Source organism: Eucyclogobius newberryi, unplaced genomic scaffold (genome assembly GCF_026437365.1).
Source record: "Eucyclogobius newberryi isolate DKJ021-1_F unplaced genomic scaffold, fEucNew1.0.hap1 SCAF_2, whole genome shotgun sequence".
NCBI lineage: Eukaryota > Metazoa > Chordata > Actinopteri > Gobiiformes > Gobiidae > Eucyclogobius > Eucyclogobius newberryi.
Genome location: NW_027315834.1, coordinates 1212076 through 1237075, shown reverse-complemented (window position 1 = coordinate 1237075; position 25000 = coordinate 1212076). Strand labels below are relative to the sequence as shown.

Sequence of the window (25000 nt, the reverse complement as noted above, 5' to 3'; positions counted from 1 at the left end):
GACCCCTCCTCCACTTTGACACACTTTGAGGTCACATGACGCTACATTAGATTTTGGTGAAAGATTTACCAACATCGCTCCTCATTATGTCTAAACCAGGTCTAAACTATGACACAAACATGTGAGTGAAACAAACGAAAGGCTCTGGTCTATATTGCAGAAGGCCACGCCCCCTGGTGGAGCACATATAATGCAGAAGGCCACGCCCCCTGGTGGAGCACATATAATGCAGAAGGCCACGCCCCCTGGTGGAGCACATATAATGCAGAAGGCCACGCCCCCTGGTGGAGCACATATATTGCAGAAGGCCACGCCCCCTGGTGGAGCACATATAATGCAGAAGGCCACGCCCCCTGGTGGAGCACATATATTGCAGAAGGCCACGCCCCCTGGTGGAGCACATATAATGCAGAAGGCCACGCCCCCTGGTGGAGCACATATAATGCAGAAGGCCACGCCTTCTGGTGGAGCACATATAATGCAGAAGGCCACGCCCCCTGGTGGAGCACATATATTGCAGAAGGCCACGCCCCCTGGTGGAGCACATATAATGCAGAAGGCCACGCCCCCTGGTGGAGCACATATATTGCAGAAGGCCACGCCCCCTGGTGGAGCACATATAATGCAGAAGGCCACGCCCCCTGGTGGAGCACATATAATGCAGAAGGCCACGCCTTCTGGTGGAGCACATATAATGCAGAAGGCCACGCCCCCTGGTGGAGCACATATAATACAGAAGGCCACGCCCCCTGGTGGAGCACATATAATGCAGAAGGCCACGCCCCCTGGTGGAGCACATATAATGCAGAAGGCCACGCCCCCTGGTGGAGCACATATAATGCAGAAGGCCACGCCCCCTGGTGGAGCACATATAATACAGAAGGCCACGCCCCCTGGTGGAGCACATATAATGCAGAAGGCCACGCCCCCTGGTGGAGCACATATAATGCAGAAGGCCACGCCCCCTGGTGGAGCACATATAATGCAGAAGGCCACGCCCCCTGGTGGAGCACATATAATGCAGAAGGCCACGCCTTCTGGTGGAGCACACACTAAACACACTTCCTTTGACCATCTTTATCTTTGTGTCCAAAGGCCACGCCCTCTTCTTGTGGGTTTATAATGTGTCTCTTTGGTTCTTGTAAATGTAACACAAGAACTACAACAACACAACCTAAAAGAACAAACACAAAAGAAGATGGAGGGAAACACACAATACTCAGACGTGTCCGAGTCCAAGTCCCTTTGATTGACACAAAGAGAAAGAAGCGAGTGTCCTTCTGGGGGAGGAGTCTCACCTGTTTGCGTCCTCAGAGGAGGGGGACAGTAAGGAGTTGGGGGTTCCCGTTCCACTCGGGGGTGCGGAGGTGAACAGGAGGTGTGCTGAGCCCGTGTAGGCCACGTCACACATGCTGAGGTGGTGCAGCAGCTCCCTGCGCAGGAGCTTCTTCTGCTCCCGCTCGTTCTTCAGGGCCTCCAGAGCCTCCTCCATCTGAGCCTCAGACAGCTCCTTCAGCCTGAGCGCCTCCTGCAGCTGGACCTGGAGCACCTCCACCTCCTCCTCCACCACCTTCAGCTCATGTTTCAGGCCCTCAAACTCCACCTGCACAGCACACAGGCCGTCACACTCAACAACAACACTCAACAACACAACACAGCAACACAACAACACAACACAACAACACAACAACAACACAACACACGCACACAACACAACAACACAACACAACAACACAACACAACAACACACGCACACAACACAACACAACAACACAACACATGCACACAACAACACAACACAACACACGCACACAACACAACAACACAACACAACAACACAACAACACAACAACACAACACACGCACACAACACAACACAACAACACAACACAACAACACAACAACACAACACACTCAACAACAACACACAACAACACACACAACAACACAACACAACACAACAACACAACACATGCACACAACAACACAACAACACAACACACGCACACAACACAACAACACAACAACACAACACACGCACACAACAACACAACAACACAACACAACACAACAACACATGCACACAACACAACAACACAACACACGCACACAACACAACAACACAACACAACACAACAACACAACAACACAACACACGCACACAACACAACACAACACAACAACACAACACAACAACACAACAACACAACAACACAACACACGCACACAACAACACAACACAACACAACAACACAACACAACAACACAACACAACAACACAATACAACAACACAACACTCAACAACACAACACAACACAACAACACAACACAACAACACAACACAACAACACAACACAACACACGAACACAACACACACAGTTGAGCTTGTTGTGATGCTGCGATGCTGCTTGAGCTGCTTCAGTGAGAGCCGTCCCAGAGTGATGATGTCATATCAGTCAGTTACCTGCCGTCCCAGAGTGATGATGTCATATCAGTCAGTTACCTGCCGTCCCAGAGTGATGATGTCATATCAGTCAGTTACCTGCCGTCCCAGAGTGATGATGTCATATCAGTCAGTTACCTGCCGTCCCAGAGTGATGATGTCATATCAGTCAGTTACCTGCCGTCCCAGAGTGATGATGTCATATCAGTCAGTTACCTGCCGTCCCAGAGTGATGATGTCATATCAGTCAGTTACCTGCCGTCCCAGAGTGATGATGTCATATCAGTCAGTTACCTGCCGTCCCAGAGTGATGATGTCATATCAGTCAGTTACCTGCACACGCAGCGATCACACACGTGCGACACATGACGAGCCAATGCAACATTAAAAGCTTCAATCTAAGACTTAATGCTAAACGTGTTCAAGTGTTTGAACACGGCTGCGTTACCTGGTTGTGCTTGAGTGTTGCCACTAGTTTCTGCAGCGAGATGTTTTCCTCCTCGAGCTCGCTGTAATCCTGCAGCAGCCGCACCTCCCGTGCCTTGGCCTCCTGCAGCTCCGCCCTGAGCCTGCCGCGCTGCAGCTCCAGCTCCTGGCTCTTCTGTGGAGGCACAGGGCACAGTATAACCTGCCATGTTCTCCCAATGATGGAGGCTCTGACAGGTTCATGGCAGGTGCAGTTCCACTGACAGAGACGGAATGTGAAAAATACTATGATTTTTATATAATTTATTAATATGTTATTGTTGCAAAGTCTTTGAACACCTGAGAAAATCACTGTGAATATGTCTTATATGTGTTTCCTGGAGCAGGTTTGCACCGCAGCAGCATTCTGGCCTCTCCTCCACACACATCTTCTCTAGAGCTTTCTGCTTTCAGGGCTGTCGCTAAGCAACAGTTTCAGCTCCCTCTTTTCTGGCTGGACCGCTCCAGAACCTTGATCTGCTTCTCACAGAGCCACTCCCCCTGGTTCTCCTGGGCGTGTGCTTCAGGTCATCGTCATGTTTATCTTCAGCCACGCCCCATCTTCAGCCACGCCCCATCTTCAGCCACGCCCCATCTTCAGCCACGCCCCATCTTCAGCCACGCCCCATCTTCAACCACGCCCCATCTTCAGCCACGCCCCATGTTCAGCCACGCCCCATCTTCAGCCACGCCCCATCTTCAACCACGCCCCATGTTCAGCCACGCCCCATCTTCAGCCACGCCCCATCTTCAGCCACGCACCATGTTCAGCCACGCCCCATCTTCAGCCACGCCCCATCTTCAGCCACGCCCCATGTTCAGCCACGCCCCATCTTCAGCCATGCCCCATCTTCAGCCACGCCCCATCTTCAACCACGCCCCATCTTCAGCCACGCCCCATCTTCAGCCACGCCCCATCTTCAGCCACGCCCCATCTTCAACCACGCCCCATCTTCAGCCACGCCCCATCTTCAGCCACGCCCCATGTTCAGCCACGCCCCATGTTCAGCCACGCCCCATCTTCAACCACGCCCCATGTTCAGCCACGCCCCATGTTCAGCCACGCCCCATCTTCAGCCACGCCCCATCTTCAACCACGCCCCATCTTCAGCCACGCCCCATGTTCAGCCACGCCCCATCTTCAGCCACGCCCAATCTTCAACCACGCCCCATGTTCAGCCACGCCCCATGTTCAACCACGCCCCATCTTCAACCACGCCCCACGCCCCATCTTCAACCACGCCCCATGTTCAGCCACGCCCCATCTTCAACCACGCCCCATCTTCAACCACGCCCCATCTTCAGCCACGCCCCATGTTCAGCCACCCCCTATCTTCAGCCACGCCCCATCTTCAGCCACGCCCCATGTTCAGCCACGCCCCATGTTCAGCCACGCCCCATCTTCAACCACGCCCCATGTTCAGCCACGCCCCATCTTCAGCCACGCCCCATCTTCAGCCACGCCCCATCTTCAACCACGCCCCATCTTCAGCCACGCCCCATCTTCAGCCACGCCCCATCTTCAGCCACGCCCCATCTTCAACCACACCCCATGTTCAGCCACGCCCCATGTTCAACCACGCCCCATCTTCAACCACGCCCCATCTTAAACCACGCCCCATCTTCGGCCACGCCCCATCTTCGGCCACGCCCCATCTTCAGCCACGCCCCATCTTCAACCACGCCCCATCTTCAACCACGCCCCATGTTCAGCCACGCCCCATCTTCAACCACGCCCCATCTTCAACCACGCCCCATCTTCAGCCACGCCCCATCTTCAGCCACGCCCCATCTTCAACCACGCCCCATCTTCAGCCACCCCCCATCTTCAGCCACGCCCCATCTTCAGCCACGCCCCATGTTCAGCCACGCCCCATGTTCAGCCACGCCCCATCTTACACCACCCACGCCCCATGTTCAGCCACGCCCCATGTTCAGCCACGCCCCATCTTCAGCCACGCCCCATCTTCAACCACGCCCCATCTTCAGCCACGCCCCATGTTCAGCCACGCCCCATCTTCAGCCACGCCCCATCTTCAGCCACGCCCCATCTTCAACCACGCCCCATGTTCAGCCACGCCCCATGTTCAACCACGCCCCATCTTCAACCACGCCCCATCTTCAACCACGCCCCATCTTCGGCCACGCCTCATCTTCAGCCACGCCCCATCTTCAACCACGCCCCATGTTCAGCCACGCCCCATCTTCAACCACGCCCCATCTTCAGCCACGCCCCATGTTGAGCCCTGTGGTGATGTTTCCTCCCCCAAAGCATGATGTGTAGTGTGTGTGTTTGTAGTGTGTAGTGTGTGTGTGTAGTGTGTAGTGTGTAGTGTGTAGTGTGTGTGTTTGTAGTGTGTAGTGTGTAGTGTGTAGTCTAGTGTGTAGTGTGTAGTGTGTAGTGTGTAGTGTAGTTTGTAGTGTGTAGTGTGTGTGTAGTGTAGTGTAGTGTAGTGTAGTGTGTAGTGTGTAGTGTGTATTGTGTAGTGTGTAGTGTGTAGTGTGTAGTGTGTAGTGTAGTGTGTAGTGTGTAGTGTAGTGTGTAGTGTGTAGTGTGTAGTGTAGTGTGTAGTGTGTAGTGTGTAGTGTAGTGTGTAGTGTGTAGTGTAGTGTAGTGTAGTGTGTAGTGTAGTGTAGTGTGTAGTGTAGTGTAGTGTGTAGTGTGTAGTGTAGTGTGTAGTGTGTAGTGTGTAGTGTAGTGTGTAGTGTAGTGTGTAGTGTGTAGTGTAGTGTAGTGTAGTGTGTAGTGTGTAGTGTGTAGTGTGTAGTGTAGTGTGTAGTGTAGTGTAGTGTAGTGTGTAGTGTGTAGTGTGTAGTGTAGTGTGTAGTGTAGTGTAGTGTGTAGTGTAGTGTAGTGTGTAGTGTGTAGTGTGTAGTGTAGTGTAGTGTAGTGTGTAATGTAGTGTGTAGTGTAGTGTAGTGTGTAGTGTGTAGTGTAGTGTGTAGTGTGTAGTGTAGTGTAGTGTGTAGTGTGTAGTGTAGTGTAGTGTAGTGTAGTGTGTAGTGTAGTGTGTAGTGTAGTGTGTAGTGTGTAGTGTAGTGTAGTGTGTAGTGTGTAGTGTGTAGTGTAGTGTAGTGTAGTGTAGTGTAGTGTGTAGTGTAGTGTGTAGTGTGTAGTGTAGTGTGTAGTGTGTAGTGTAGTGTAGTGTGTAGTGTAGTGTAGTGTGTAGTGTGTAGTGTAGTGTGTAGTGTAGTGTAGTGTGTAGTGTGTAGTGTAGTGTATAGTGTGTAGTGTGTAGTGTGTAGTGTGTAGTGTAGTGTAGTGTAGTGTGTAGTGTAGTGTAGTGTGTAGTGTGTAGTGTAGTGTAGTGTAGTGTAGTGTGTAGTGTAGTGTAGTGTGTAGTGTGTAGTGTAGTGTGTAGTGTGTAGTGTAGTGTGTAGTGTGTAGTGTGTAGTGTGTAGTGTAGTGTAGTGTGTAGTGTGTAGTGTAGTGTAGTGTGTAGTGTAGTGTAGTGTAGTGTGTAGTGTGTAGTGTGTAGTGTGTAGTGTAGTGTAGTGTGTAGTGTGTAGTGTGTAGTGTAGTGTGTAGTGTGTAGTGTAGTGTGTAGTGTAGTGTGTAGTGTAGTGTGTAGTGTAGTGTAGTGTGTGGTGTAGTGTAGGGTGTAGTGTAGTGTGTAGTGTGTAGTGTGTAGTGTAGTGTGTAGTGTGTAGTGTGTAGTGTAGTGTAGTGTGTAGTGTAGTGTAGTGTGTAGTGTGTAGTGTAGTGTAGTGTAGTGTAGTGTAGTGTGTAGTGTGTAGTGTAGTGTGTAGTGTGTAGTGTAGTGTGTAGTGTAGTGTAGTGTGTAGTGTGTAGCGTGTAGTGTAGTGTGTAGTGTGTAGTGTAGTGTGTAGTGTGTAGTGTGTAGTGTAGTGTGTAGTGTGTAGTGTGTAGTGTAGTGTGTAGTGTTTAGTGTAGTGTGTAGTGTGTAGTGTAGTGTAGTGTGTAGTGTGTAGTGTGTAGTGTAGTGTGTAGTGTAGTGTGTAGTGTGTAGTGTAGTGTGTAGTGTAGTGTGTAGTGTAGTGTGTAGTGTAGTGTGTAGTGTAGTGTGTAGTGTGTAGTGTGTAGTGTAGTGTAGTGTGTAGTGTGTAGTGTAGTGTGTAGTGTAGTGTGTAGTGTAGTGTGTAGTGTAGTGTGTAGTGTGTAGTGTGTAGTGTGTAGTGTAGTGTAGTGTAGTGTGTAGTGTGTAGTGTAGTGTGTAGTGTGTAGTGTAGTGTGTAGTGTAGTGTGTAGTGTGTAGTGTGTAGTGTGTAGTGTAGTGTGTAGTGTGTAGTCTTTGGGTCACTGAAAAGCGCTATATAAATAAAAGTTATTATTATTATTATTAGTGTGTAGTGTAGTGTAGTGTGTAGTGTGTAGTGTGTAGTGTAGTGTAGTGTAGTGTGTAGTGTGTAGTGTAGTGTGTAGTGTGTAGTGTGTAGTGTAGTGTGTAGTGTAGTGTGTAGTGTAGTGTGTAGTGTAGTGTGTAGTGTAGTGTGTAGTGTAGTGTGTAGTGTGTAGTGTAGTGTGTAGTGTGTAGTGTGTAGTGTAGTGTAGTGTAGTGTGTAGTGTGTAGTGTAGTGTGTAGTGTGTAGTGTGTAGTGTGTAGTGTAGTGTGTAGTGTAGTGTGTAGTGTAGTGTGTAGTGTAGTGTGTAGTGTAGTGTGTAGTGTAGTGTGTAGTGTGTAGTGTAGTGTGTAGTGTGTAGTGTGTAGTGTGTAGTGTAGTGTAGTGTGTAGTGTAGTGTGTAGTGTGTAGTGTAGTGTGTAGTGTGTAGTGTGTAGTGTAGTGTGTAGTGTAGTGTGTAGTGTAGTGTGTAGTGTGTAGTGTGTAGTCTTTGGGTCACTGAAAAGCGCTATATAAATAAAAGTTATTATTATTATTATTAGTGTGTAGTGTAGTGTGTAGTGTGTAGTGTGTAGTGTGTAGTGTAGTGTGTAGTGTGTAGTGTAGTGTGTAGTGTAGTGTAGTGTAGTGTAGTGTAGTGTGTAGTGTGTAGTGTAGTGTAGTGTGTAGTGTGTAGTGTAGTATGTAGTGTGTAGTGTGTAGTGTGTAGTGTAGTGTAGTGTAGTGTGTAGTGTGTAGTGTGTAGTGTGTAGTGTAGTGTGTAGTGTGTAGTGTAGTGTAGTGTGTAGTATGTAGTGTAGTGTGTAGTGTGTAGTGTAGTGTGTAGTGTAGTGTAGTGTAGTGTGTAGTGTGTAGTGCAGTGTAGTGTGTAGTGTGTAGTGTAGTATGTAGTGTGTAGTGTGTAGTGTGTAGTGTGTAGTGTGTAGTGTGTAGTGTAGTGTGTAGTGTGTAGTGTGTAGTGTAGTGTAGTGTAGTGTAGTGTGTAGTGTAGTGTAGTGTGTAGTGTAGTGTAGTGTGTAGTGTGTAGTGTAGTGTAGTGTGTAGTGTAGTGTAGTGTGTAGTGTGTAGTGTAGTGTAGTGTGTAGTGTGTAGTGTAGTGTAGTGTGTAGTGTAGTGTGTAGTGTAGTGTGTAGTGTAGTGTAGTGTAGTGTGTAGTGTGTAGTGTGTAGTGTAGTGTAGTGTGTAGTGTGTAGTGTAGTGTGTAGTGTGTAGTGTAGTGTAGTGTGTAGTGTGTAGTGTGTAGTGTAGTGTGTAGTGTGTAGTGTAGTGTGTAGTGTAGTGTGTAGTGTAGTGTAGTGTAGTGTAGTGTGTAGTGTGTAGTGTGTAGTGTAGTGTGTAGTGTGTAGTGTGTAGTGTAGTGTGTAGTGTGTAGTGTGTAGTGTGTAGTGTAGTGTGTAGTGTGTAGTGTGTAGTGTAGTGTGTAGTGTGTAGTGTGTAGTGTGTAGTGTAGTGTATAGTGTGTAGTGTGTAGTGTGTAGTGTGTAGTGTAGTGTAGTGTAGTGTGTAGTGTAGTGTAGTGTAGTGTGTAGTGTGTAGTGTAGTGTAGTGTAGTGTAGTGTGTAGTGTGTAGTGTAGTGTAGTGTGTAGTGTGTAGTGTAGTGTAGTGTAGTGTGTAGTGTAGTGTATAGTGTGTAGTGTGTAGTGTGTAGTGTGTAGTGTGTAGTGTGTAGTGTAGTGTAGTGTAGTGTAGTGTGTAGTGTGTAGTGTGTAGTGTGTAGTGTAGTGTGTAGTGTAGTGTGTAGTGTGTAGTGTAGTGTAGTGTGTAGTGTGTAGTGTAGTGTGTAGTGTGTAGTGTGTAGTGTGTAGTGTAGTGTAGTGTGTAGTGTAGTGTGTAGTGTGTAGTGTAGTGTAGTGTGTAGTGTGTAGTGTGTAGTGTAGTGTAGTGTGTAGTGTGTAGTGTGTAGTGTAGTGTAGTGTGTAGTGTGTAGTGTAGTGTGTAGTGTAGTGTGTAGTGTGTAGTGTGTAGTGTGTAGTGTGTAGTGTAGTGTGTAGTGTGTAGTGTAGTGTAGTGTAGTGTGTAGTGTAGTGTAGTGTAGTGTGTAGTGTGTAGTGTAGTGTGTAGTGTGTAGTGTAGTGTGTAGTGTAGTGTAGTGTATAGTGTAGTGTAGTGTGTAGTGTGAAGTGTAGTGTAGTGTGTAGTGTAGTGTGTAGTGTAGTGTAGTGTGTAGTGTGTAGTGTGTAGTGTGTAGTGTAGTGTAGTGTGTAGTGTGTAGTGTGTAGTGTAGTGTAGTGTGTAGTGTGTAGTGTAGTGTATAGTGTTTAGTGTGTAGTGTGTAGTGTAGTGTAGTGTAGTGTAGTGTAGTGTAGTGTAGTGTGTAGTGTGTAGTGTGTAGTGTAGTGTAGTGTGTAGTGTGTAGTGTGTAGTGTGTAGTGTAGTGTAGTGTGTAGTGTGTAGTAGTGTGTAGTGTAGTGTAGTGTAGTGTGTAGTGTGTAGTGTGTAGTGTGTAGTGTGTAGTGTAGTGTAGTGTGTAGTGTGTAGTGTGTAGTGTAGTGTGTAGTGTGTAGTGTAGTGTGTAGTGTAGTGTGTAGTGTGTAGTGTGTAGTGTAGTGTGTAGTGTAGTGTAGTGTGTAGTGTGTAGTGTAGTGTAGTGTGTAGTGTGTAGTGTGTAGTGTAGTGTAGTGTAGTGTAGTGTGTAGTGTGTAGTGTAGTGTGTAGTGTGTAGTGTAGTGTGTAGTGTAGTGTAGAGTGTGTAGTGTGTAGTGTGTAGTGTGTAGTGTGTAGTGTGTAGTGTGTAGTGTAGTGTGTAGTGTGTAGTGTGTAGTGTAGTGTGTAGTGTGTAGTGTGTAGTGTGTAGTGTAGTGTGTAGTGTGTAGTGTGTAGTGTGTAGTGTGTAGTGTAGTGTAGTGTGTAGTGTGTAGTGTAGTGTGTAGTGTAGTGTGTAGTGTGTAGTGTGTAGTGTAGTGTGTAGTGTAGTGTGTAGTGTAGTGTGTAGTGTGTAGTGTGTAGTGTGTAGTGTGTAGTGTAGTGTGTAGTGTAGTGTGTAGTGTAGTGTGTAGTGTAGTGTGTAGTGTGTAGTGTAGTGTAGTGTGTAGTGTGTAGTGTGTAGTGTAGTGTGTAGTGTAGTGTGTAGTGTGTAGTGTGTAGTGTAGTGTGTAGTGTAGTGTGTAGTGTAGTGTGTAGTGTGTAGTGTGTAGTGTGTAGTGTAGTGTAGTGTGTAGTATGTAGTGTAGTGTGTAGTGTGTAGTGTAGTGTGTAGTGTAGTGTAGTGTAGTGTGTAGTGTGTAGTGCAGTGTAGTGTGTAGTGTGTAGTGTAGTATGTAGTGTGTAGTGTGTAGTGTGTAGTGTGTAGTGTGTAGTATGTAGTGTAGTGTGTAGTGTGTAGTGTAGTGTGTAGTGTAGTGTAGTGTAGTGTGTAGTGTGTAGTGCAGTGTAGTGTGTAGTGCAGTGTAGTGTGTAGTGTGTAGTGTAGTATGTAGTGTGTAGTGTGTAGTGTGTAGTGTGTAGTGTGTAGTGTAGTGTGTAGTGTAGTGTGTAGTGTGTAGTGTGTAGTGTAGTGTAGTGTGTAGTGTGTAGTGTAGTGTAGTGTAGTGTGTAGTGTAGTGTAGTGTAGTGTGTAGTGTAGTGTAGTGTGTAGTGTGTAGTGTAGTGTAGTGTGTAGTGTGTAGTGTGTAGTGTAGTGTAGTGTAGTGTGTAGTGTAGTGTGTAGTGTAGTGTAGTGTAGTGTGTAGTGTGTAGTGTGTAGTGTAGTGTAGTGTAGTGTAGTGTGTAGTGTGTAGTGTAGTGTGTAGTGTGTAGTGTAGTGTAGTGTAGTGTGTAGTGTGTAGTGTGTAGTGTGTAGTGTAGTGTGTAGTGTAGTGTGTAGTGTGTAGTGTAGTGTAGTGTGTAGTGTGTAGTGTGTAGTGTAGTGTAGTGTAGTGTGTAGTGTAGTGTAGTGTAGTGTGTAGTGTGTAGTGTGTAGTGTGTAGTGTGTAGTGTAGTGTAGTGTGTAGTGTAGTGTAGTGTGTAGTGTGTAGTGTGTAGTGTAGAGTAGTGTGTAGTGTAGTGTGTAGTGTGTAGTGTAGTGTGTAGTGTGTAGTGTGTAGTGTGTAGTGTAGTGTGTAGTGTAGTGTGTAGTGTGTAGTGTAGTGTATAGTGTGTAGTGTGTAGTGTGTAGTGTGTAGTGTGTAGTGTAGTGTAGTGTAGTGTGTAGTGTAGTGTAGTGTGTAGTGTAGTGTAGTGTGTAGTGTGTAGTGTGTAGTGTGTAGTGTGTAGTGTGTAGTGTAGTGTAGTGTAGTGTGTAGTGTAGTGTAGTGTGTAGTGTAGTGTAGTGTGTAGTGTGTAGTGTGTAGTGTGTAGTGTAGTGTAGTGTGTAGTGTGTAGTGTAGTGTAGTGTAGTGTGTAGTGTAGTGTAGTGTAGTGTGTAGTGTGTAGTGTGTAGTGTAGTGTGTAGTGTGTAGTGTAGTGTAGTGTAGTGTGTAGTGTGTAGTGTGTAGTGTGTAGTGTGTAGTGTGTAGTGTAGTGTGTAGTGTAGTGTGTAGTGTGTAGTGTAGTGTAGTGTGTAGTGTGTAGTAGTGTGTAGTGTGTAGTGTAGTGTGTAGTGTGTAGTGTGTAGTGTGTAGTGTAGTGTAGTGTGTAGTGTAGTGTGTAGTGTAGTGTGTAGTGTGTAGTGTAGTGTAGTGTGTAGTGTGTAGTGTGTAGTGTGTAGTGTGTAGTGTAGTGTAGTGTGTAGTGTGTAGTGTAGTGTGTAGTGTAGTGTGTAGTGTGTAGTGTAGTGTGTAGTGTGTAGTGTGTAGTGTGTAGTGTAGTGTGTAGTGTAGTGTGGTGTAGTGTGTAGTGTGTAGTGTAGTGTGTAGTGTGTAGTGTAGTGTGTAGTGTGTAGTGTGTAGTGTAGTGTAGTGTAGTGTAGTGTGTAGTGTGTAGTGTAGTGTAGTGTGTAGTGTGTAGTGTGTAGTGTAGTGTAGTGTGTAGTGTAGTGTGTAGTGTAGTGTAGTGTGTAGTGTAGTGTATAGTGTGTAGTGTGTAGTGTGTAGTGTGTAGTGTAGTGTAGTGTAGTGTAGTGTAGTGTAGTGTAGTGTGTAGTGTGTAGTGTAGTGTAGTGTAGTGTGTAGTGTGTAGTGTGTAGTGTGTAGTGTGTAGTGTGTAGTGTAGTGTAGTGTGTAGTGTGTAGTGTAGTGTAGTGTGTAGTGTAGTGTAGTGTAGTGTAGTGTGTAGTGTGTAGTGTGTAGTGTAGTGTAGTGTGTAGTGTGTAGTGTGGTGTGTAGTGTGTAGTGTAGTGTGTAGTGTAGTGTGTAGTGTAGTGTGTAGTGTAGTGTAGTGTGTAGTGTGTAGTGTAGTGTAGGGTGTAGTGTAGTGTGTAGTGTGTAGTGTGTAGTGTAGTGTGTAGTGTAGTGTAGTGTGTAGTGTGTAGTGTAGTGTGTAGTGTGTAGTGTAGTGTGTAGTGTGTAGTGTAGTGTAGTGTGTAGTGTGTAGTGTGTAGTGTAGTGTAGTGTAGTGTAGTGTGTAGTGTAGTGTGTAGTGTGTAGTGTAGTGTGTAGTGTAGTGTAGTGTGTAGTGTGTAGTGTGTAGTGTGTAGTGTGTAGTGTGTAGTGTAGTGTGTAGTGTGTAGTGTAGTGTGTAGTGTGTAGTGTGTAGTGTAGTGTGTAGTGTAGTGTGTAGTGTGTAGTGTAGTGTGTAGTTTGTAGTGTGTAGTGTGTAGTGTAGTGTAGTGTGTAGTGTGTAGTGTAGTGTGTAGTGTAGTGTGTAGTGTGTAGTGTGTAGTGTAGTGTGTAGTGTAGTGTGTAGTGTAGTGTGTAGTGTGTAGTGTGTAGTGTGTAGTGTGTAGTGTGTAGTGTGTAGTGTAGTGTGTAGTGTAGTGTGTAGTGTAGTGTGTAGTGTAGTGTGTAGTGTGTAGTGTAGTGTGTAGTGTGTAGTGTGTAGTGTAGTGTAGTGTGTAGTGTGTAGTGTAGTGTGTAGTGTGTAGTGTAGTGTGTAGTGTAGTGTGTAGTGTAGTGTGTAGTGTAGTGTGTAGTGTGTAGTGTAGTGTGTAGTGTGTAGTCTTTGGGTCACTGAAAAGCGCTATATAAATAAAAGTTATTATTATTATTATTAGTGTGTAGTGTAGTGTGTAGTGTGTAGTGTGTAGTGTGTAGTGTAGTGTGTAGTGTGTAGTGTAGTGTAGTGTGTAGTGTAGTGTGTAGTGTAGTGTGTAGTGTAGTGTAGTGTGTAGTGTGTAGTGTGTAGTGTAGTGTAGTGTAGTGTAGTGTAGTGTGTAGTGTAGTGTAGTGTGTAGTGTAGTGTAGTGTGTAGTGTGTAGTGTGTAGTGTAGTGTAGTGTGTAGTGTAGTGTGTAGTGTAGTGTAGTGTGTAGTGTGTAGTGTGTAGTGTAGTGTAGTGTGTAGTGTAGTGTAGTGTAGTGTGTAGTGTAGTGTAGTGTGTAGTGTGTAGTGTGTAGTGTAGTGTAGTGTGTAGTGTAGTGTGTAGTGTAGTGTGTAGTGTAGTGTAGTGTGTAGTGTGTAGTGTGTAGTGTGTAGTGTAGTGTAGTGTAGTGTGTAGTGTAGTGTGTAGTGTAGTGTGTAGTGTAGTGTGTAGTGTGTAGTGTAGTGTGTAGTGTGTAGTGTAGTGTGTAGTGTGTAGTGTAGTGTGTAGTGTAGTGTGTAGTGTAGTGTGTAGTGTAGTGTGTAGTGTGTAGTGTAGTGTGTAGTGTGTAGTGTAGTGTGTAGTGTAGTGTAGTGTGTAGTGTGTAGTGTAGTGTGTAGTGTGTAGTGTAGTGTGTAGTGTGTAGTGTGTAGTGTAGTGTGTAGTGTAGTGTGTAGTGTGTAGTGTGTAGTCTTTGGGTCACTGAAAAGCACTATATAAATAAAGTTTTATTATTATTATTAGTGTGTAGTGTAGTGTGTAGTGTGTAGTGTGTAGTGTGTAGTGTGTAGTGTGTAGTGTGTAGTATGTAGTGTAGTGTGTAGTGTGTAGTGTAGTGTGTAGTGTAGTGTAGTGTAGTGTGTAGTGTGTAGTGTGTAGTATGTAGTGTGTAGTGTGTAGTGTGTAGTGTAGTGTAGTGTGTAGTGTGTAGTGTGTAGTGTAGTGTAGTGTGTAGTGTGTAGTGTGTAGTGTGTAGTGTAGTGTATAGTGTGTAGTGTGTAGTGTAGTGTAGTGTAGTGTGTAGTGTAGTGTAGTGTGTAGTGTAGTGTAGTGTGTAGTGTGTAGTGTAGTGTAGTGTGTAGTGTGTAGTGTGTAGTGTAGTGTAGTGTGTAGTGTGTAGTGTGTAGTGTGTAGTGTAGTGTAGTGTGTAGTGTAGTGTGTAGTGTGTAGTGTGTAGTGTAGTGTAGTGTGTAGTGTGTAGTGTAGTGTAGTGTAGTGTGTAGTGTGTAGTGTAGTGTGTAGTGTAGTGTGTAGTGTAGTGTAGTGTGTAGTGTGTAGTGTAGTGTAGTGTGTAGTGTGTAGTGTGTAGTGTGTAGTGTAGTGTGTAGTGTGTAGTGTAGTGTAGTGTGTAGTGTGTAGTGTAGTATGTAGTGTGTAGTGTGTAGTGTAGTGTGTAGTGTAGTGTGTAGTGTGTAGTGTAGTGTGTAGTGTAGTGTGTAGTGTGTAGTGTGTAGTGTAGTGTGTAGTGTGTAGTGTAGTGTGTAGTGTAGTGTGTAGTTTGTAGTGTGTAGTGTAGTGTGTAGTGTGTAGTGTGTAGTGTAGTGTGTAGTGTAGTGTGTAGTGTGTAGTGTAGTGTGTAGTGTGTAGTGTAGTGTAGTGTGTAGTGTGTAGTGTGTAGTGTGTAGTGTGTAGTGTAGTGTGTAGTGTAGTGTAGTGTGTAGTGTGTAGTGTGTAGTGTAGTGTGTAGTGTGTAGTGTAGTGTAGTGTGTAGTGTGTAGTGTGTAGTGTGTAGTGTAGTGTGTAGTGTGTAGTGTGTAGTGTAGTGTGTAGTGTAGTGTGTAGTGTAGTGTGTAGTGTGTAGTGTAGTGTGTAGTGTGTAGTGTAGTGTAGTGTAGTGTGTAGTGTAGTGTGTAGTGTGTAGTGTGTAGTGTGTAGTGTAGTGTGTAGTGTGTAGTGTGTAGTGTGTAGTGTAGTATGTAGTGTAGTGTGTAGTGTAGTGTAGTGTAGTGTGTAGTGTGTAGTGTGTAGTGTAGTGTGTAGTGTAGTGTGTAGTGTGTAGTGTGTAGTGTGTAGTGTGTAGTGTGTAGTGTGTAGTGTGTAGTGTAGTATGTAGTGTAGTGTGTAGTGTGTAGTGTAGTGTGTAGTGTAGTGTGTAGTGTGTAGTGTAGTATGTAGTGTAGTGTGTAGTGTGTAGTGTAGTGTGAAGTGTGTAGTGTAGTGTGTAGTGTGTAGTGTAGTGTAGTGTGTAGTGTAGTATGTAGTGTAGTGTGTAGTGTAGTGTGTAGTGTGTAGTGTGTAGTGTAGTGTAGTGTGTAGTGTGTAGTGTGTAGTGTAGTGTGTAGTGTGTAGTGTGTAGTGTAGTATGTAGTGTAGTGTGTAGTGTGTAGTGTAGTGTGTAGTGTGTAGTGTAGTGTGTAGTGTGTAGTGTAGTGTGTAGTGTAGTGTAGTGTGTAGTGTGTAGTGTAGTGTAGTGTGTAGTGTGTAGTGTGTAGTGTAGTGTGTAGTGTGTAGTGTGTAGTGTAGTGTAGTGTGTAGTGTGTAGTGTGTAGTGTGTAGTGTGTAGTGTGTAGTGTAGTGTAGTGTAGTGTGTAGTGTAGTGTAGTGTAGTGTGTAGTGTAGTGTAGTGTGTAGTGTGTAGTGTGTAGTGTAGTGTGTAGTGTAGTGTGTAGTGTGTAGTGTGTAGTGTGTAGTGTAGTGTAGTGTGTAGTGTGTAGTGTAGTGTAGTGTGTAGTGTAGTGTAGTGTGTAGTGTGTAGTGTGTAGTGTAGTGTAGTGTGTAGTGTGTAGTGTGTAGTGTAGTGTGTAGTGTGTAGTGTAGTGTGTAGTGTAGTGTGTAGTGTAGTGTGTAGTGTAGTGTAGTGTGTAGTGTGTAGTGTAGTGTAGGGTGTAGTGTAGTGTGTAGTGTGTAGTGTGTAGTGTAGTGTGTAGTGTAGTGTAGTGTGTAGTGTGTAGTGTGTAGTGTGTAGTGTAGTGTAGTGTGTAGTGTGTAGTGTAGTGTGTAGTGTAGTGTGTAGTGTAGTGTAGTGTAGTGTGTAGTGTGTAGTGTAGTGTAGTGTGTAGTGTGTAGTGTAGTATGTAGTGTAGTGTAGTGTGTAGTGTGTAGTGTAGTGTAGTGTGTAGTGTGTAGTGTGTAGTGTAGTGTAGTGTGTAGTGTGTAGTGTGTAGTGTGTAGTGTGTAGTGTAGTGTGTAGTGTGTAGTGTGTAGTGTAGTGTGTAGTGTGTAGTGTGTAGTGTAGTGTAGTGTGTAGTGTGTAGTGTAGTGTAGTGTGTAGTGTAGTGTAGGGTGTAGTGTAGTGTGTAGTGTGTAGTGTGTAGTGTAGTGTGTAGTGTAGTGTAGTGTGTAGTGTAGTGTAGTGTGTAGTGTGTAGTGTGTAGTGTGTAGTGTAGTGTAGTGTGTAGTATGTAGTGTAGTGTGTAGTGTGTAGTGTAGTGTGTAGTGTAGTGTAGTGTGTAGTGTGTAGTGTAGTATGTAGTGTGTAGTGTAGTATGTAGTGTGTAGTGTGTAGTGTGTAGTGTGTAGTGTAGTGTAGTGTGTAGTGTGTAGTGTGTAGTGTGTAGTGTGTAGTGTAGTGTGTAGTGTGTAGTGTGTAGTGTAGTGTGTAGTGTGTAGTGTGTAGTGTAGTGTGTAGTGTAGTGTGTAGTGTGTAGTGTAGTGTAGTGTGTAGTGTGTAGTGTGTAGTGTGTAGTGTGTAGTGTGTAGTGTAGTGTGTAGTGTGTAGTGTGTAGTGTAGTGTAGTGTGTAGTGTGTAGTGTAGTATGTAGTGTGTAGTGTGTAGTGTGTAGTGTAGTGTGTAGTGTGTAGTGTGTAGTGTAGTGTGTAGTGTGTAGTGTGTAGTGTAGTGTGTAGTGTAGTGTGTAGTGTGTAGTGTAGTGTAGTATGTAGTGTGTAGTGTGTAGTGTAGTGTAGTGTAGTGTGTAGTGTAGTGTAGTGTGTAGTGTAGTGTAGTGTGTAGTGTGTAGTGTAGTGTAGTGTGTAGTGTAGTGTAGTGTGTAGTGTAGTGTAGTGTGTAGTGTGTAGTGTGTAGTGTAGTGTAGTGTGTAGTGTAGTGTGTAGTGTAGTGTGTAGTGTAGTGTAGTGTGTAGTGTGTAGTGTAGTGTAGTGTGTAGTGTGTAGTGTGTAGTGTAGTGTAGTGTGTAGTGTGTAGTGTGTAGTGTGTAGTGTGTAGTGTAGTGTGTAGTGTGTAGTGTGTAGTGTGTAGTGTAGTGTGTAGTGTGTAGTGTAGTGTAGTGTGTAGTGTGTAGTGTGTAGTGTGTAGTGTGTGGTGTGTAGTGTGTAGTGTAGTGTGTAGTGTGTAGTGTGTAGTGTAGTGTGTAGTGTAGTGTGTAGTGTGTAGTGTGTAGTGTGTGGTGTGTGGTGTGTAGTGTGTAGTGTAGTATGTAGTGTGTAGTGTGTAGTGTAGTGTGTAGTGTAGTGTGTAGTGTAGTGTGTAGTGTGTAGTGTAGTGTGTAGTGTGTAGTGTAGTGTGTAGTGTGTAGTGTGTAGTGTAGTGTGTAGTGTGTAGTGTAGTGTGTAGTGTAGTGTGTAGTGTGTAGTGTGTAGTGTGTAGTGTGTAGTGTGTGGTGTGTAGTGTGTAGTGTAGTGTGTAGTGTGTAGTGTGTAGTGTAGTGTAGTGTGTAGTGTGTAGTGTGTAGTGTAGTATGTAGTGTGTAGTGTGTAGTGTAGTGTGTAGTGTAGTGTGTAGTGTAGTGTGTAGTGTGTAGTGTAGTGTGTAGTGTAGTGTGTAGTGTGTAGTGTAGTGTGTAGTGTGTAGTGTGTAGTGTAGTGTGTAGTGTGTAGTGTAGTGTGTAGTGTAGTTTGTAGTGTGTAGTGTAGTGTGTAGTTTGTAGTGTGTAGTGTAGTGTGTAGTGTGTAGTGTGTAGTGTAGTGTGTAGTGTGTAGTGTGTAGTGTAGTGTAGTGTGTAGTGTGTAGTGTGTAGTGTGTAGTGTGTAGTGTAGTGTGTAGTGTAGTGTAGTGTGTAGTGTAGTGTGTAGTGTGTAGTGTAGTGTAGTGTGTAGTGTAGTGTGTAGTGTAGTGTAGTGTGTAGTGTGTAGTGTGTAGTGTAGTATGTAGTGTAGTGTGTAGTGTGTAGTGTGTAGTGTAGTGTGTAGTGTAGTGTGTAGTGTGTAGTGTGTAGTGTAGTGTGTAGTGTGTAGTGTAGTGTAGTGTAGTGTGTAGTGTAGTGTGTAGTGTGTAGTGTGTAGTGTGTAGTGTAGTGTAGTGTGTAGTGTGTAGTGTGTAGTGTAGTATGTAGTGTAGTGTGTAGTGTAGTGTAGTGTGTAGTGTGTAGTGTAGTGTGTAGTGTGTAGTGTGTAGTGTGTAGTGTGTAGTGTGTAGTGTAGTGTGTAGTGTGTAGTGTAGTGTGTAGTGTGTAGTGTGTAGTGTGTAGTGTGTAGTGTGTAGTGTAGTATGTAGTGTAGTGTGTAGTGTGTAGTGTAGTGTGTAGTGTAGTGTGTAGTGTGTAGTGTAGTGTGTAGTGTGTAGTGTAGTGTGTAGTGTAGTGTGTAGTGTGTAGTGTAGTGTGTAGTGTGTAGTGTAGTGTAGTGTGTAGTGTAGTATGTAGTGTAGTGTGTAGTGTAGTGTGTAGTGTGTAGTGTAGTGTAGTGTAGTGTGTAGTGTGTAGTGTAGTGTGTAGTGTGTAGTGTGTAGTGTGTAGTGTGTAGTGTAGTATGTAGTGTAGTGTGTAGTGTGTAGTGTAGTGTGTAGTGTGTAGTGTAGTGTGTAGTGTAGTGTAGTGTAGTGTAGTGTAGTGTAGTGTGTAGTGTAGTGTGTAGTGTGTAGTGTAGTGTAGTGTGTAGTGTGTAGTGTAGTGTAGTGTGTAGTGTGTAGTGTGTAGTGTAGTATGTAGTGTAGTGTGCAGTGTGTAGTGTGTAGTGTGTAGTGTAGTGTGTAGTGTAGTGTAGTGTAGTGTAGTGTGTAGTGTAGTGTGTAGTGTAGTGTAGTGTAGTGTAGTGTGTAGTGTAGTGTGTAGTGTGTAGTGTGGTGTGTAGTGTGTAGTGTAATGTAGTGTGTAGTGTGTAGTGTGTAGTGCAGTATGTAGTGTAGTGTGTAGTGTGTAGTGTAGTGTGTAGTGTAGTGTGTAGTGTGTAGTGTGTAGTGTAGTGTGTAGTGTGTAGTGTGTAGTGTGGTGTAGTGTGTAGTGTGTAGTGTGTAGTGTGTAGTGTAGTGTGTAGTACCTCTCGCAGCTCCTGCTCCGCCTCCCTCTGCCTCTGCCTCTCCTCCAGGCCGCTCGCTGCCCTGGCCCTCTGCTCCTTCAGGTGGAGCTGCAGCTCCAGGAGGCGCCTCATGTAGTAGGCTTCTTTGGAGGCCGCCTCCTGCAGGAGGTTCTCCTCGTTGCTCTCGCTGTCCTGGGCCACTCGCCGCTGGGTGGAGGAGGCGTGGCTAAAGGCCTGAGTGACATCACATGACGCGAGCCGTGTGAGAGTCATGTGATCATGTCCCACCACCAGAGGAGCTGGAGTCAACCTGAGACATTGTTTTCTTCTCGCTCCCCCCCGGCTCCCTCTCGCTCCTTCACACTCCCTCTCGCTCCTTCACGCTCCCTTTCGCTCCCTCTCGCTCCTTCACGCTCCCTCTCGCTCCCTCTCGCTCCTTCACACTCCCTCTCGCTCCTTCACACTCCCTCTCGCTCCTTCACACTCCCTCTCGCTCCTTCACACTCCCTCTCGCTCCCTCTTGCTCCTTCATGCTCCCTCTTGCTCCTTCACGCTCCCTCTCGCTCCCTCTCGCTCATTCACGCTCCCTCTCGCTCCTTCACACTCCCTCTCGCTCCTTCACACTCCCTCTCGCTCTTTCACACTCCCTCTCGCTACCTCTCGCTCCGTAACGCTCCCTCTCGCTCCTTCACGCTCCCTCTCGCTCCCTCTCGCTCCTTAACGCTCCCTCTCGCTCCTTCACGCTCCCTCACGCTCCCTGTCACTCCTTCACGCTCCCTCTCGCTCCTTCATGCTGCCTCTCGCTCCTTCACGCTCCCTCTCACTCCTTCACGCTCCCTCTCGCTCCTTCACACTCCCCTCGCTCCCTCTTGCTCCTTCACGCTCCCTCTCGCTCACTCTCGCTCCGTCACGCTCCCTCTCGCTCCTTCACGCTCCCTCTCGCTCCCTCTCGCTCCTTAACGCTCCCTCTCGCTCCTTCACACTCCCTCTCGGTCCCTCTCACTCCTTCACGCTCCCTCTCGGTCCCTCTCGCTCCTTCACGCTCCCTCTCGCTACATCTCGCTCCTTCACACTCGTTCACGCTCCCTCTCGCTCCTTCACACTCCCTCACGCTCCCTCTCGCTCCTTCACGCTCCCTCACGCTCTCTCTCTCTTTCCCCTCTCGTTCCATCTCGCTCCTTCACGCTCCCTCTCGCTCCCTCTCGTTCCTTCACGCTCCCTCTCTTTCACCTCTCGCTCCTTCACACTCCCTCTCGCTCCTTTACGCTCCCTCTCGCTCCTTCACACTCCCTCTCGCTCTCTCTCGCTTCTTCACGCTCCCTCACGCTCTCTCTCTCTCTTTCCCCTCTCGCACCTCTTGCTCCTTCACACTCCTTCACGCTCCCTCTCGCTCCCTCTCGCTCCCTCTCGCTCCCTCTCGCTCCCTCTCGCTCCTTAACGCTCCTTCATGCTCCCTCTCGCTCCTTCACGCTCCCTCTCGCTCCCTCTCGCTCCTTCACGCTCCCTCTCGCTACATCTCGCTCCTTCACACTCCTTCACGCTCCCTCACGCTCCCTCTCGCTCCCTCTCGCTCCTTAACGCTCCTTCATGCTCCCTCTCGCTCCTTCACGCTCCCTCTCACTCCCTCTCGCTCCTTCACGCTCCCTCTCGCTACATCTCGCTCCTTCACACTCCTTCACGCTCCCTCTTGCTCTCTCTCTCTTTCCCCTCTCGTTCCATCTCGCTCCTTCACGCTCCCTCTCGCTCCCTCTCGCTCCTTAACGCTCCCTCTCGCTCCCTCTCGCTCCTTAACGCTCCCTCTCGCTCCTTCACGCTCCCTCACGCTCCCTGTCACTCCTTCACGCTCCCTCTCGCTCCTTCATGCTGCCTCTCGCTCCTTCACGCTCCCTCTCACTCCTTCACGCTCCCTCTCGCTCCTTCACACTCCCCTCGCTCCCTCTTGCTCCTTCACGCTCCCTCTCGCTCACTCTCGCTCCGTCACGCTCCCTCTCGCTCCTTCACGCTCCCTCTCGCTCCCTCTCGCTCCTTAACGCTCCCTCTCGCTTCTTCACACTCCCTCTCGGTCCCTCTCACTCCTTCACGCTCCCTCTCGGTCCCTCTCGCTCCTTCACGCTCCCTCTCGCTACATCTCGCTCCTTCACACTCGTTCACGCTCCCTCTCGCTCCTTCACACTCCCTCACGCTCCCTCTCGCTCCTTCACGCTCCCTCACGCTCTCTCTCTCTTTCCCCTCTCGTTCCATCTCACTCCTTCACGCTCCCTCTCGCTCCCTCTCGTTCCTTCACGCTCCCTCTCTTTCACCTCTCGCTCCTTCACACTCCCTCTCGCTCCTTTACGCTCCCTCTCGCTCCTTCACACTCCCTCTCGCTCTCTCTCGCTTCTTCACGCTCCCTCACGCTCTCTCTCTCTCTTTCCCCTCTCGCACCTCTTGCTCCTTCACACTCCTTCACGCTCCCTCTCGCTCCCTCTCGCTCCCTCTCGCTCCCTCTCGCTCCCTCTCGCTCCTTCATGCTCCCTCTCGCTCCTTCACGCTCCCTCTCGCTCCCTCTCGCTCCTTCACGCTCCCTCTCGCTACATCTCGCTCCTTCACACTCCTTCACGCTCCCTCACACTCCCTCTCGCTCCCTCTCGCTCCTCAACGCTCCTTCATGCTCCCTCTCGCTCCTTCACGCTCCCTCTCGCTCCCTCTCGCTCCTTCACGCTCCCTCTCGCTACATCTCGCTCCTTCACACTCCTTCACGCTCCCTCTTGCTCTCTCTCTCTTTCCCCTCTCGTTCCATCTCGCTCCTTCACGCTCCCTCACGCTCTCTCTCTCTTTCCCCTCTCCTTCCATCTCGCTCCTTCACGCTCCCTCTCGCTCCCTCTCGTTCCTTCACGCTCTCTCTCGCCACCTTTCGCTCCTTCACACTCCTTCACGCTCCCTCACGCTCCCTCTCGCTCCCTCTCGCTCCTTCACGCTCCCTCACGCTCCCTCACGCTCTCTCTCTCTCTTTCCCCTCTCGCTCCATCTTGCTCCTTCACGCTCCCTCTCGCTCCCTCTCGCTCCCTCTCGCTCCCTCTCGCTCCTTCACGCTCCTTCACGCTCCCTCTCGCTCCTTCACGCTCCCTCTCGCTCCTTCACGCTCCCTCACGCTCTCTCACGCTCCCTCACTCCTTCACGCTCCCTCTTGCTCCCTCTCGCTCCTTCACGCTCCCTCTCGCTACATCTCGCTCCTTCACACTCCTTCACGCTCCCTCTCGCTCCTTCACGCTCCCTCTCGCTACATCTCGCTCCTTCACACTCCTTCACGCTCCCTCTCGCACTTTCACGCTCCCTCACACTCTCTCTCTTTCCCCTCTCGCTCCTTCACGCTCCCTCTCGCTTCTTCACACTCCTTCACGCTCCCTCTCGCTCCCTCTCGCTCCTTCACGCTCCCTCACGCTCTCTCTCTCTCTCTTTCCCCTCTCGCTCCATCTTGCTCCTTCACGCTCCCTCTCGCTCTTTCACGTTCCCTCTCACTACCTCTCGCTCCTTCACACTCATTCAAGCTCCCTCACGCTCCCTCTCGCTCCTTCACGCTCCCTCTCGCTACATCTCGCTCCTTCACACTCCTTCACGCTCCCTCTCGCTCCTTCACGCTCCCTCGCACTCTCTCTCTCTTTCCCCTCTCGCTCCTTCACGCTCCCTCACGCTCTCTCTCTCTTTCCCCTCTCGTTCCATCTCGCTCCTTCACGCTCCCTCTCGTTCCTTCACGCTCTCTCTCGCCACCTTTCGCTCCTTCACACTCCTTCACGCTCCCTCACGCTCCCTCTCGCTCCCTCTCGCTCCTTCACGCTCCCTCACGCTCCATCACGCTCTCTCTCTCTCTTTCCCCTCTCGCTCCATCTTGCTCCTTCACGCTCCCTCTCGCTCCCTCTCGCTACATCTCGCTCCTTCACACTCCTTCACGCTCCCTCTTGCTCTCTCTCTCTTTCCCCTCTCGTTCCATCTCGCTCCTTCACGCTCCCTCTCGCTCCCTCTCGTTCCTTCACGCTCCCTCTCTTTCACCTCTCGCTCCTTCACACTCCCTCTCGCTCCTTTACGCTCCCTCTCGCTCCTTCACACTCCCTCTCGCTCTCTCTCGCTTCTTCACGCTCCCTCACGCTCTCTCTCTCTCTTTCCCCTCTCGCACCTCTTGCTCCTTCACACTCCTTCACGCTCCCTCTCGCTCCCTCTCGCTCCCTCTCGCTCCCTCTCGCTCCCTCTCGCTCCTTCATGCTCCCTCTCGCTCCTTCACGCTCCCTCTCGCTCCCTCTCGCTCCTTCACGCTCCCTCTCGCTACATCTCGCTCCTTCACACTCCTTCACGCTCCCTCACGCTCCCTCTCGCTCCCTCTCGCTCCTTAACGCTCCTTCATGCTCCCTCTCGCTCCTTCACGCTCCCTCTCGCTCCCTCTCGCTCCTTCACGCTCCCTCTCGCTACATCTCGCTCCTTCACACTCCTTCACGCTCCCTCTTGCTCTCTCTCTCTTTCCCCTCTCGTTCCATCTCGCTCCTTCACGCTCCCTCACGCTCTCTCTCTCTTTCCCCTCTCGTTCCATCTCGCTCCTTCACGCTCCCTCTCGCTCCCTCTCGTTCCTTCACGCTCTCTCTCGCCACCTTTCGCTCCTTCACACTCCTTCACGCTCCCTCACGCTCCCTCTCGCTCCCTCTCGCTCCTTCACGCTCCCTCACGCTCCCTCACGCTCTCTCTCTCTCTTTCCCCTCTCGCTCCATCTTGCTCCTTCACGCTCCCTCTCGCTCCCTCTCGCTCCCTCTCGCTCCTTCACGCTCCTTCACGCTCCCTCTCGCTCCTTCACGCTCCCTCTCGCTCCTTCACGCTCCCTCACGCTCTCTCACGCTCCCTCACTCCTTCACGCTCCCTCTTGCTCCCTCTCGCTCCTTCACGCTCCCTCTCGCTACATCTCGCTCCTTCACACTCCTTCACGCTCCCTCTCGCTCCTTCACGCTCCCTCTCGCTACATCTCGCTCCTTCACACTCCTTCACGCTCCCTCTCGCTCTTTCACGCTCCCTCACACTCTCTCTCTCTTTCCCCTCTCGCTCCTTCACGCTCCCTCTCGCTTCTTCACACTCCTTCACGCTCCCTCTCGCTCCCTCTCGCTCCTTCACGCTCCCTCACGCTCTCTCTCTCTCTCTTTCCCCTCTCGCTCCATCTTGCTCCTTCACGCTCCCTCTCGCTCTTTCACGTTCCCTCTCACTACCTCTCGCTCCTTCACACTCATTCAAGCTCCCTCACGCTCCCTCTCGCTCCTTCACGCTCCCTCTCGCTACATCTCGCTCCTTCACACTCCTTCACGCTCCCTCTCGCTCCTTCACGCTCCCTCGCACTCTCTCTCTCTTTCCCCTCTCGCTCCTTCACGCTCCCTCACGCTCTCTCTCTCTTTCCCCTCTCGTTCCATCTCGCTCCTTCACGCTCCCTCTCGTTCCTTCACGCTCTCTCTCGCCACCTTTCGCTCCTTCACACTCCTTCACGCTCCCTCACGCTCCCTCTCGCTCCCTCTCGCTCCTTCACGCTCCCTCACGCTCCCTCACGCTCTCTCTCTCTCTTTCCCCTCTCGCTCCATCTTGCTCCTTCATGCTCCCTCTCGCTCCCTCTCGCTCCCTCTCGCTCCTTCACGCTCCTTCACGCTCCCTCTCGCTCCTTCACGCTCCCTCACGCTCTCTC

General features: G+C 48.6%; 1 protein-coding gene across 1 annotated transcript in view; it reads right to left on the bottom strand.

Annotated features, from left to right (window-relative positions):
* The window catches only part of LOC140368294 (protein bicaudal D homolog 1-like), a 51252-nt gene that overhangs the window by 21177 nt on the left and 5075 nt on the right, over positions 1-25000 (bottom strand). The window contains exons 2-4 of the mRNA XM_072455267.1: positions 19339-19551; positions 2894-3046; positions 1299-1603 (exon numbers count right to left, since the gene is read on the bottom strand). Coding sequence (XP_072311368.1) covers positions 1299-1603; positions 2894-3046; positions 19339-19551 — 671 coding nt within the window. The remainder of the gene's footprint in view (positions 1-1298; positions 1604-2893; positions 3047-19338; positions 19552-25000) is intronic.